At 39.8% G+C, this 13,717-nt stretch overlaps 1 protein-coding gene across 3 annotated transcripts in view; it reads right to left on the reverse strand.

Annotated features, from left to right (window-relative positions):
- The window catches only part of LOC144052210 (cGMP-inhibited 3',5'-cyclic phosphodiesterase 3A-like), a 49,070-nt gene extending 36,994 nt beyond the window's left edge, over positions 1–12,076 (reverse strand). For all 3 annotated transcript variants that reach the window (XM_077566095.1, XM_077566094.1, XM_077566093.1), the window contains exon 1: positions 11,375–12,076. In XM_077566095.1, the coding sequence (XP_077422221.1) occupies positions 11,375–11,845 (471 nt within the window). In that variant the 5' untranslated portion in view covers positions 11,846–12,076. The remainder of the gene's footprint in view (positions 1–11,374) is intronic.
- Between the last annotated feature and the right edge of the window lie 1,641 nt (positions 12,077–13,717).

The raw sequence follows: 13,717 nt of genomic DNA on the forward strand, positions 1-13,717 counted from the left end.
CGAAGACTTCACAGCAGTGATCTGTAATCGCTTTACATAATCCGCAAGTGGAGATCTTCTTGCAGCTCCTTTTAAACATACAATGAGCATGTTCTACCACAAAGACCATGTGCCTCTCTGGCGGTGGATTTAAAGGAAATGAGAAGAATTGCTTCTCTTAGCCGGGAAGCAAGTTGGCTGTGTTCACGCCCACAACGGCACAAACATTTCTAACTGCACACATCTGCAAAAATACACAAAGAAACATAACTCCATGCAGATAGTTAAACCAGGCTTTGTGCTAGACTTGCCATGGTCATGAAAATAGGGTCCTTTATATGACCATAAAAATAATATGTGTAATGTGTGATATTCAAATGTGATAGGATAATGTTTCAGAGAGGAAAAGGAAGGTTACTACTATGCAACATATGACATCACAGACCAGCTGACAGTCTCCCTACAAAGGCAACATAACCTCTAGCACTTAGCTACTCTATATACGTCATCAATGTGTGCCTGCAGCAAATGTGAGTGAGACACGCATCTGAGCGTTATAAGCTATTATAAGCCACAGTGGAAGACAGAAATAAAAGCACACCCAGATGCATGGGATTCAATTTTACCCTTTATTATCTAATTGGGTAACCTACAGGCAAACTGGACATACACACTGTCAGGAGACTTGATAGAGCACAAGCCACAAGGAAGTAAACACATGCATTTACACAAAAGCTGTCCAGTAAGACACTCAGTAGAAACACTTGGTAGCATTTGCAATAAATATTTAACTGACATGTGCTTGTAAGGGTACTTTGAGTATACAGTCATTTGCCATGCTTGATTGTGAATACTGTACAAGAAGGAAGGACTAAATAATGACCTAATTTGCACTGAACCATAATAAAAAATGTTTTTTTTAGATAAGTAATTGCACTGGGCAGAACAGTGGTTAGCAGTGCTGTTGTGAGTTTGTGTGATGGACCGCAGCGCACAGAACAGATGCCAGTAAGGTTTCATAAATATTTGTAACGTCCAAAACAACTTCAAGTACAGTAGTTAACGATAGAAAGAAAAAGTTGCCAAGCGATGAGCAGAACAGCGAGAAGAGTGAGGGTAACCAGGAGGATAGCAAGAATAAAAAAAAGTGAAGGCACAAAGAAGTTAAGTACAAAACTTTGGTCACACTAAGAGACAAATGGGCATGGGCTGAATATTCAGAAACAGACAAGAAATCACCTGGCACACTCCTGATCCTAATGCCGACCTTATAACTGTATGAAAGCACTCCTTTCCAAAAAGTGTGCGAGAGGTGCACAATCCTTGACATGGCAGAAGGACAAACTGATTTGCTGGAGTTCACGTAGGAGATCAAAGTGTGGTGTGTTGGCGTTTTTATGGGTTAGTCATGTGACTGACAGGTGACAATTCTTGGATGTAGTTTAAATATTCAAATCAGCCCCAACTTCCATGTAACCGTCATCATGAACAGACTAAGCTGTATAAGAAAATAGGTACAGTAGATGTATTTTCCTAAATTGCAAAAATAGATTTGATCTGGAAAAATAACAGTCCTGAGGACTAACCATGCAAATCATCAAGTCCTTTTACGCATTCTTCCTTTTTGTTTCCCTTCTCGGTAACCTTGTTATAAGACACAGTAATGCCTTGGAAAACACAATGAAGAAAAAAGTCAACCATTTTATCATCAATCATTTCTTTGAGAAGATTACATAGGGGTCCGTCTGTGCTTATTAGCTGAATGAAGTCACCCAATATAATAATGAGTCTACCCTATATATCAATAGTCAGGTTTCTATCCAATTGTTTTGAATTTTTTTAAGCAAATGTACTGAAAATGCGCAAAACGGACATGCGACTTATGCCCGTTTTCATTTGTTCTTCTTTTGCCAATATTGAGAGGGTACTCCGACGCTGTAGGTGGCAGTATACACCATAGAGAGGGGATCCACCAGCAATTTAAAAGAAGAAGAAAATCAGGAAGCTATGCCGTGCGATGACATCGTATGAGTTTGCTTTTGTAATTCTTGATCAACCATAGCGTTTCTTTGCTGTTCTCCATCTAAAATTGCATTAATATTACCTTTTTTAATTAATTCCAAAAATATTTCTGTTTCTCACTGTAAACCCAAACATTCAAAATAATCAAATAGATTAAGTACAAATTATTAAAAGTTTTATGAAAACTATTACTAACTTAACTTTTTTCAGTTGATGTAACTTTGTATGCTTTTATGAGTAATTTGTACTAAAAAGTTTTGATTTGATTAAATTGAACTATACTAGTTTTGGGGTAACTTAAAAACATAAATTAGCTGATATTTCAGAATTTATTTTACTTATTAATTTGTAATTTTATTTTAACCCCCTTTAGTTGACATTGTAAATGATAATTTGTTCTTAGTTTCCTATCTGGTTTATATAAATTAATAATCATATATGTTAGATTATAAACATATGCTTATAGCTAGCGGCATGGTGGCCAAATGGTTAACATGTCTGCCTCTTAGTCCAGAGGTTGCGAGATCAAATCCGGCCCTCTGGCCTTCCTGGCTGGAGGTTGCATGTTTTCTATGTTCCTGCGTGGTTTTTCTCCGGGTACTCCAGTTTCCTCCCACATTCCGAAAAATATGCATGGTATGTTAATTGAACACTGAATTGTCCCTAGATTGTCTGTGTGTGCCCTGCGATTGGCTGGCAACCAGTTCAGGGTGAACCCCGCCTACTTCCCGAAGACAGCTGGGATAGGCTCCAGCATTCCCGGGATTCTCGTGAGGACACACAGTGTACTTATGGTTTGGACTTCTGTTAACTTAATCCAGTGTTTTTATAACATTTATAAATTAGTAACTGAGAATAAGCTTTTAAGTAACTACTGTATGTAGCAAAACAAATAATTGGGTGTAATCAAACCATTCAAGTTCTGTAAAACTTTAACTTTTGAGTTGATCAACTCAAAAAAGTGAGGCAACAACTCAAAAAATGTGAGGCTGGAACTGGCGATTACCTCACTTTTTTTTTTTTTAGCTCTGCTAACTTATTCGGGTTAACAGTGCTGATCATAATGACACCGCCCCGTCTGCTTAGCATCCTCTATGAAAAAGCTAACAAGCAAACCAATTTTTTCTCCCCCACTTTTGTTAACAGCTCAGCCTTGGCAGACATCTGTGCTCAAATGGGTGACATTCTCTTCATACTGTAGGCAAAAGTCAAATAAAAGGACAGCGCTACCTGACTGACTAACAGGCGTGAGACTGTTAAGTAGAAAGTGTACAGATGTATGTATGGATGGATTTACAGTCGATTCAACATGTTACGTGCCTCGGCCAAGCCCGCCTGCCTCTCACCGAGCATATTTTGGAGCTAAAACACGCCATTGAGTCAGTAACAAGGCAATCCTTGTCCAGGGCCACCAAACCTCATCTGGACAGCCAGCAGGGAAGCCACTATATGTTTGTCAGAGTGTGCATGTGTATACAGGCCGGGTTAAAAGTATTTGCTGCTGCTGCCTTTTAGTAGCAAGCTGTGGCAGCTTCCTTTCACACTTTTTCTTTTTTGCTCTTTTTTTCCCCCTGGAACTCGCCTCTCCGCGTGAAAGCATTATGGCATGGAGCCACATTCGCATCGCCTGGTGACAAACAAACACAAGCCCCGACAAACCGACCCGTATCTGAGTCCACTTGTGTTTAGTTTGAGCGCTACGACTGACTCGTTGTCCTTTTACCATCAACACTTCTGCTGTGCTTGGCAGCCAACCACCTCCCTCCCTCTCTCGTTTCCTCCCCCGTCTTTCAACACTTTGCCTTTCCCTTAAACCTCCCTCCAAGATCTCTCCGCTGTCATGCAGTGAAGTTCCATCCAGCCAGTTTGGTCACTAGCACATTTTGCAGGCCAAATGCACACTTTTTATTCATAACGGGGTTTTTTTTTCATTATGACTACTCATTCACCTAGTGATGACGCAGCATCAGGAGCAACTGGGGATTCAGTATCTTGCTCAAGGATACTTTGACAAGGTCACAATGGCCTAGGATCTAACCGACAACCTCAGGGTTGCGAGACGACCACTCTACCACTGAGCCATGCCGCCCCGATTGCACTTTCTGAATTAAAATGATGCCAAACTGCAGGCATTTCATTAATTTGCTTCACGTTTACTGCGTTGTAAAAGTCGACAGTAAAGTGGTTCGGAGTCGCATATTTGGAGATTTTTTTCTTCAATATTTTTCATCCATCCATCCATTTTCTTAACCGCTTGTCCTCACAAGGGTCGCGGGGGTTGCTGGAGCCTATCCCAGCTGGCTTCGGGCAGTAGGCGGGGTACACCCTGAACTGGTTGCAATATTTTTTTAAATAATTACTTTTTTTTTTTTAATTGTTTTGTTTTGTTTGTCCTCTAAACACAAACTTTTGCCTGCACCATTCAACTTGCTAAGTAAGACCAGAACCGATTACTGTTATTTTGTTTGGAGAAAGCAAGTGCTGAATGTAAAAATGAAAAATGTTTAGAGCTGATATTGACCATAAATGTCAACTTCTTTAACCAAGTCTAATGCAGGCAGACATTAATTATGAGGATGTTATTGTCAATGTGAATGTAATGCATTAATAATATTGAGAGCTTTGTGGAGGCTTAGTTTTACTTTGCTCTTAATCAAGGTGTTGACCGGTGCATAAACATGTATTTAGTTTTGGGGAAAGCATATTTTTGTCTGGTTAACATGACAGCATTCTCTACAATTTTTTAATTTTTCTAATAATGCACCAGTTGTATTTGCATGTACAATATATGCATGTACAATGTAATCTGATTTCTTATTTCCATTTCTTATGTTTTGATATTTGTAGTTTTCAAGAAATATGCCCACTACGTTTTTTTGGTACACATTAGCATGTAGTAGCATAAGTATGGTGTTGGAAATCCAGATTTATGTACACTATGTGTGCATATATATATATATATATATATATATATATATGTATATATATATATGAATTTCAGGATCTAACATATCATCACTGTTATGTGAAAAACACTTATGTCCATTTTTGTCTTTAAAAAAAAATCATTTTTATGTATTGGGGATGAAACTGAATGCAGACATCCCAAAAACGTAAAAACGTAATAATTGAAAAAAAAAATGGACATAAGTGTTTTTCACATAGCAGCGACAATATGCAACATACAAGCAAGATTGTGAGCTTTCTGTGATACAGTGTAGAAAAATAACAAAATGTGGTTTGAAACACAAATATACTCACACAGTATGTATGTTTTGACTAGTAATATGACCCAATATATTGCTACACATCCTAATGGTCTCAAAATGGGAGGTTCCTGCTTCTGTTATACTGAAAAAGGCAGAAGATATACAGTATATTTTCTGCAAGCACCTAATCTATTATTTACTTAAAATGAAATATATCAAGGAAAAGCTTTTGCTTTGATGTTTTTTGGTGCGTCTTTCTTCAGACAGTACATTTGACGTGTCTAAGTTACTTTGATGCATGCTGCAAGTCGGACAGATCATTATTGGTATCATTCTGGTACTTATAAGAATTACATCATGAATATTTCAAAAGCACCTTCCTCTCAAAGAGTTTGAGAAAAGCATGAGAGGAATGACAGCACATACTTTAAAAGAGTGATTGATGATCCATGAATGTTAAAGTTTTGTATAATTCCAGCCCATTTGCTCTTTTACAAGGTCTTCTGAGGGAATGTGTCAATTTATTTAAGAGAACATTGTGGATGCCACATTTATTCCATTAATTCAAACGTTGTTGGCTTCCTATCGAGCATTTAAACTCTCAAAATGTTGTGTATTTATTTGAAATGAGGAGCAATTTTCTCAGCGGTCCCTAAGGAAGCACTGATAAGCCTTGATGAACTCAGCGAGCCCCGGAAACGAGAACAGGTTGTGCGTCTCTCAGGAAATTCATTTGCGTCAAACAGAGAATGTGGGCCTCCCCTCAAATAGACTTCTGAACACATGTCTTTGCTTTAAAATCTTCTGAAAGTCTCCCTCCCTCCAGGCCCCCCTCTGACACAGATACTGCAAATGATGTGATGATGACGATGTTATGCAACAGAGCATTGCCTTATCCGAGATCTGACCTCTATTTGGAAAGGGTCAAATATTTCAGGAAAAAAAAACATTTACTCCTGAATAGCGTTGCACTTTTCTTAAGATTGAAGTGCAATCTTGAAGGATTTGATGAACCTGACTGCTAGTTCATAGTTTTGTTTTTGTCTTCTTCTTTTTTTATACACACTTTTGCAATGTATTCATGTGAAATTCCTTATTAATACAACTTCACCAGCTACCTTCTCTCAAAATAGTCCAGTCTCAAAGGCATACTTTCAACTGTCGCTTATCATTATTAACTGGTGGGAGGAACCATCGTATTGATTGACCTTCAGTTCTCATGCATGAGCAAACATGCTCTCTTCCAACTGGGCTGGGGAAGTAAACCATGATTGAGCTTGAAACTCAGCGGGTGATTGTCTGACTAGTGTGAGTATGCTGTATTCAATACCGACTTGTATTTATTCACTTTTCACCACACTACCATCCTTCCTTATCCTTTCTCTGCTGTATGGTGCAACCGGGTCCTCAGATTCATGATAGTGCCGTAATCTGGCGATATGTGGCTGTGGTGTCGCAACTAGCTAGTAGAGTGACAATATTATAAGTTACAAAAAAGAGAACACTTGGTACGACCTCAAGATACCTAAATAATAGTCAAAGTTGACTCAACGATGACATGAACATGTGCCTCCTCTGTATGTGTAGAAATAAAAACAAAAACATAATTCTCTTTTGAAATCTTACTTGCCAAATGAATAAATAAGAGCATAATGTTCATAGCCGAGTCTTTTTAGCCCCAAGATCTACTTTTTTTTTTGGGTCTCCGGTTCGGAAGCGCAGAACGCTACCACTGAGCTAAGTTTTTGGGCCGCCAACACACCTCAACGTCTTATTTGGATGTGCAGAAAGTGAGATACTTAAATAGCAGATTTATTTTTGTTTCTTTCTTTTTATAAATATAACAATAAGTAGGGTACACACACACGTTCAAAACCCGGCTTTTTTTTCAGCCTACACTCCTCGCAATCGACTTGGAAGCAGTCCGCAGTCTACCAGCCGCGGTAACAACACGGTGGACTCCGCCTCTCATTTGTCATGCAGTCAGTCATATTCAACACAATAAATAAGTGATCATGTCAAGGCAAAAGAGGACATTTGGTCACCCTAAGCTAGCTCAATGAATACATAGTTTCACAGTTGTGTAATGAACCACATCAAGCATATCTATTTATTGTTTGCGAGCCTTGTGTTCTCCGTTTGTTTGTCTTAAATGTACTGCAGTAATTTCAATTTTGCTATATCACAGTGGTAAGCGGTAACACAACGTGGGTCATTGTGTTTTTCTCTCTTTCTTCTGTACATGATGTGACTATGACATAGTTACTTCGGAAGTGTACTGTTATCTCAAAGAGTAACAGATTACTATAGTTGTCCTGACTTTTTTCTCATAAAATGTCACTGGCGAAATGACTGAAGGTTTTCAGAAAGTTTGAGCTCAGAAAATTCTCAGGAAACTACTGTACTGCACGTCAAAACATTTGAATAATTGAACTCAATAGCATCATACTCATTCATCACTATTACAACATCATGGATGTGTTTGACCACAGACAGCAACAGAAAAAAATTAATAACAAAACTAAAATAAATACATGAATAAAGTCAGCGAAGAACTGGAAATATGTTCCTGATTCCGGTCCAATAAAGTGCCTGTCTTGCCTCTGGGTTGGCAGGCTACACCAGCCGGCTTCATAAATACTGCATCAAAAATGCTTGATGAAAACCCTGCTTCTTGCAGGTACAACTGCACTCTGGAGAGCTTCATTATCTACAGGCCTCTACCTAGAACCTGATGTGCGCACAAATATTGTTAACATCTGAATCGATTTTTTAAATGTGACAAACCATCCATGTGCAAATACTGTATAAACAAAATCACAATGTGTGTTGTTATTGTTCCTATACTGTAGTGTGTGGTGTGCTTTGGAAATGACCAACAAAGTGAACCACACACTTTTCTACACTATTTTTTTCACAAACAAAAAGGTCTTCCGCCCAAAACCAGAAGTCTGTCGCAGTACCTTAATAGACCTGAGCGAGGCAGCACTGCCAGAAAATCTAAGAGGAGAAAAGGCTAGCTTAAGTACAAAGTAGTAGTAGCAGTGGTGAAGAATCAGGCTAACTGTTAGCATATCAGGTAACTACATTGCTTTGGCAAATTCTTGCCAACTGTCTTCCGAGTTTAAAAATGTTCAGCTTTTGCCGCCGGGTCCTACAACCAATCAGCGGAGGTTTCATTGCTACACACATTGCGCTATCAATCAACATGGAGAAGAAGGAGAAGAAATTATTTATGATACTTCACACAATGATTTCAGAGATGTGAATAAAAAGGCAGCTACAAGGAGCTACATGGGAGCTTGTTGGTTCCAGGGTTCATATATTCGGTAACATTTCTTTAGCATTTTTGTAACAGTTAAAATAACATTAGCATCCAACTTTTTTAGTGTACAGCCCACCGTATATAAACATTAAATGTTAACTTGCATTTTCATTTTTATTTTTGTTTCAGAAAATAACTACTGCAGTTGCTCCTCTAATTCTGAAGAGCCTTAAATTAAATGGAAAGGGTCATGTGTCAGCTCTCTTCTATTCAACGCATGTAGCATTTTCAGAATACAAGACAAAGCCCTGGATATGCTCCAATATAAGAAAAAACAGCAACGACTCACTGGCTCTAGTGAAGCCAAGCATCTCAAACAAAATTCTCCTCCTTAAATCAGAAAATCAATGCAATTGCCCAGAAAGTTGTTGTGGTAATTGCCTGCTCTTTCCTAAATTGTTTCTATTGGCGTTTTAAAGACAGAGTTATACAACAAACATCTAGCATGCTAGGGTGCATCTAATGTGGTACCTGGCCTGCAATAACTTATATTGGTCCGGCTGCAAAAGCATGACTCACTGCTTATATGGGACATGATAGGACGTATGTGGACATGCTAAAGGACAACGCAATGGCCTAAACACTGTGTTTGTAGTTAGATGCTAATCACAATGTCTTAAATAAAGCCAAGATGGTCTCACTTTCCATCCCTTTTTTGCCAAGTTGACAACTTCTAAAGGGAATTTGTGGCTTGAATTCATGTTAAGAAGTATTCCAGCCATAGCATAACAAGCCACTTAACCACTTGCTTTTATCTGTAAGTCAATATGGATGGATGGATAGAGACTGTAGATACATGTAAATTGTTTGTGGTTTAGTGGTTGGTTCGACTGGCTGAAACTTAAACAGGGTTGTACTATGTACTATATTTTTTTATATATAAACCAAAAAATTAGAACATGTGTTATCTTTTTTTTGTTTTTTTTCCTGGAGAGCTCAGTATTGTTCATTCGGTAATTTTACAGATCTGACATGTCATCATCATTGCTCTCTCTCTCTCTCTCTCTTTTTTTTTTATGTATGTATGTGCATGTGCGTGTGTGCGTGTGAGTGTGTATTCATTAGTTCACCTAAAACCTATTAAAAAATCCCATACCGTTCACCTAAACCGAACACTCCAGAACCCAGCCAGAGCCGTGAGGCCGTCAGGAGACCCGAGGAAGGACCAAAGAAAAGAAAGGAAAGTGAAATCCAGCACCAACCAGACACCACCCATGACATGACCTAGAACATGTGTTATCTAATGTCGCCGTCGCACTTCAGACTGAGTTAAGTGGCAAAAACTCGGGAGTCTTACACGTCGACTAGTTGCAAGCATGGCTCTCCCGGCTCGTCGCCTAGCAGCAACGTCATCTGGTGGCACTTTTTTAATAGCTTCCGCCAGATGACCTCACTTCTAGGCGACACATTAAAAGAATCAAAAGAAACTCCCGGGCGACTGTTTGATCTTCCTTCTTCCAACCGTAATCAAAAATATAATGTTTTCACACACTTTCAATATGTAGTCTTCTTTAATTTTCCACAGTCAAGCTAATGTGCTTAGTATTTGTGTTACATACAATATTTTGTTTTGCTGCTCACATAAACTTGAAAATTAAAAAAAAAAAGCATGCAGTGAGATAAGGACACACACAAGCTCACATTGGTGCCGTTCTTCTAATCTACAGTAATGTAACTGAGCGTGTAAAATATACACAACAGCTTGTACGGTCCACGATAATTGTTTTTGTTTAGATGTTCATATTCTGTTGATATATTGTGTTTCATCATGTCATGTCTTCATAACAACTTCAGTGCATTTTCTTTGTCGACTATTAGGGAAAGAAAGAAGAATTTCATTTAAAATTTTATTTTTTAAACATTAACTTTATTATAATAGAGGAATTTATAACTCCATGTTCTGAGATTGAGCAAAATAATGTTGCATGGATGTAGGCCATAGCTGATGTCATCTAACGCAAACTAGTAAAGAATGACTCAACAGCTCTTCTCTGATGTTCACTGCAAAGTAATGTGCACCATTTTGCTTCACTTGCTTCAAGATATAAACAATAAATACGCACAATCAACTGACGTTTTAACAATTGGGGATTATTATGCCCATCCTAAGTAATGGAACAATTAGAGGTCAATCTGATGCTTCTTCTTTCTTTTTTTTTGAATGAGTGCTGTGATAACATTGACAGTTGCTCAGAAACACTCATAACACAATCAACTGCATCACTTTCAACTCGGAATTAACATTTAAATACATCCATTAACCATTTACATGCAACACTTGATGATAGTTTAAGGCAATCAATCTGGAACATGAGCCATAATTGAGTGATGAGATCCAAAACTAGCCCCACACAAAAGGCAAGAATAAATGTTTATTTAAACACTATTATGATCAAATGTAAATGTATTAAGTAGGTGAACATGCGCATGACTTCTGGGCAATGCACATGATCAGTTGATGCAACTGTGCCCTCTGTGCACACACAAAACATAATAGTCCACAGTAATTGTACTATCTAACTCAATGAAGCCACAAAATGAGCCCATGAGCGCAGCAGCATGCTGATGACCACATTAACAGCATGACAGAGTGGAAAGTAAACATCAGGCGGGTCGTGTGTAGCTGCCAGTGGCACCCCCAAACATGGATGCCCATGATGACTCTTGATGACCAGTGAGGATAATATAAACATCGTTATTGCCCGCTAGATGCGTCCTGCGGGTGCACTTTGCGTAAAGACACTACACGTGTCGCAGTTAAAACAGGCCCACGGCCGCTGGGAGGTCATAAACACACAACGATGATGGTTGAAATGGCCACACCAACTGTACGTCTTACCTGGTCCCGTGGAATGCAAGGCAGCGAAGTCCTGCGGTTGGACTTGCTGTTGCTCTGACTGTGAGCCATCATCTCCGAGGCTGATATGGAGCTGGACCTCCGTCTCCGCTTGAAGACAGGGATGTCCTCCTCCTTCGCCCCGGTCACAGAGCCACAGCACCCCGTCCCGCTGGTCCCTGGGGCCGGCAGGAGCCGGTCAGCATACCGCGGAAGCAAAACACCCAGCAGGCAGGCCAGGTAGAGTCTTCCAGCCGGCCTGGACTGAGAGAGACGGCCTTGGTGAAGCGACACGGACACTCCCTGACCCAGTCGGACGAGAAGCGGGGTCCGGGGTGAGAAGGAGGAGGAGGAGGAGGAAGGGGGGTGGGGGCTGACTGCGCAGCGGCTTGGCTCAAAGTGGCGCACCGCTAGACGAAAAACAACGGCAGTACTGATGTGATGAGAAACGGCCCGACCCAAAAGAAGGCACATACGACTGTAAACACGGAGGGCGGGGAGGAGTTGGAGACGCACGAACGCGGGCAGGCAGTCAGTCAAAAGCCGCTCCGGAGCGCATCCGGCCGCCAAATGCAAAAAAGAGCCAGAGCCGCCTCGATTATCTGTGCAACCTGCATCCCGCAAACGGACCGCGCTGCTCCTCTTCTTCGAGACGGTGCCTGAGTGGGGGGAGTAATCTTAGCCCGCCACGAGGGGCCTCCCGCGTCCGGCTACGACGGCGTGACACGTGCTTACGTCGCCAGGCGCTCCGACGCCGCCGGGGGGGATGTTTGTCATCATGAGTGGCGCTTGATGAGCCTCTGGAGCTGTCCGCCTCCATCAGTCCGCAGCGAGAGCAATGCTGCAAAATAATACCTTTGAAAGCCGCTTGAGCATTCTTGAAATTCACTTTAACCCGAATGGGTCGTAGTTGATCCCGTCAATTATTATTATTATTATTGACAATTGACAGCTATATGTATTTTTTCGCAGTAGTTACAACTAAAATTCTACTAGTTAACATTTTGCACCTGTGTCAAACTCAAGGCCCGGGGGCCAGATCCGGTCCGCCACATCTTTCTAAGTGGCCCGTGAAAGCAAATTTTGCGCATTGACTTCATGCTTCTTGCTAATACCAAAATTGCAAATCGTCTTCATTTTGCAAATGCTGACATATAGCAAGCATTGCTTGGTTATCAATCCCACTTTTAAAATTGAATGAATATATTTTTTTTTAAACGGTTCTCTTACGAGCTCAAGTTTCAAATAGTTATCAGTAAACTTTATTGTATATGTAATAAGAATACTATGTAAATTGTTTCCCATTTGGCATCCATTGCAGCCTGGTCAACCTGGAAGGGGGATTTGTGAGGACACATGGCATACTAGTAGGCTACTATGGATTTTATAATCTCAAGTGCATAATCTAAAGATGTTTAAATGATTTACCATCCATGCAGTCAAAAGTTACGATGGCAACATGTTCCATATCTTGCCACAAGGCACCAACATCATTGAAATCATCCCAGAAGAGTGTCAGATGCAAAAGCTGCTAAAAAATTAGATTAACATTTAACATGTTTCCTGATGTTTTTGTTCATTTTGTTTCGTTCATGCCATGCACACAGAACTAAGAGACTTAAGAATGAACTGCCTGGTCATTTCTGACATGGCATACAATGAACACACACTGCAAAAACTGAAAATCCAGAGGGAAATATTAATAATAATGCTGTCTGTGATATTTGTTTTATATTTCCTGGATTCAATTTCTGAACCCCATCTTATTTAGCCTCCTTTGAGGCAGCCTGGACAAGAACAAGAGAGCAGCCTTTCCCTGTGTGTGTGTTTTTATTTTTAAGACAAAAATATCCTAATTTGTCACACAATTGGAAGCACTATGATACATGCTACATTATCTAGCCTTTTTCCAACATTAATTGGAGGTCTGTCTCGTCCGCCAGTTTAGCAACAGCCAATCTGCTCCAGTCCAAAATTGTGCTTTCTTCATAGATGTAAAACATAAACATGTAAAACTCAATCATTGCGTTTTTCTTCTTCTTTAGGTGGATCTGTACAAGCTGCAGAGTATCTAAGGAGACCAAAAGTATAGAAAACATTCCATTCCATTGTGTTCCAGTTGACAATACTGACTTTATAGCTGGGTAACACAGAGAGAGAGAGAGGGAGCAGCTCACTGGCTTCAAAAAGTAATGTTCTACATCATTAAACAATCATTTCATCGTCATCTTAAAAATGATCTTAAAATGTTGAGCAAACATGTCCTTGCCTTCATAATTTCCAATGTAACATAACACAATATAATAAACACTTTCAAGCAAACTGAAATTTCAAAACAGTGTGTTC

The sequence above is a fragment of the Vanacampus margaritifer genome, chromosome 5, assembly GCF_051991255.1.
Source record: "Vanacampus margaritifer isolate UIUO_Vmar chromosome 5, RoL_Vmar_1.0, whole genome shotgun sequence".
In the NCBI taxonomy this organism is placed as follows: Eukaryota; Metazoa; Chordata; class Actinopteri; order Syngnathiformes; family Syngnathidae; genus Vanacampus; species Vanacampus margaritifer.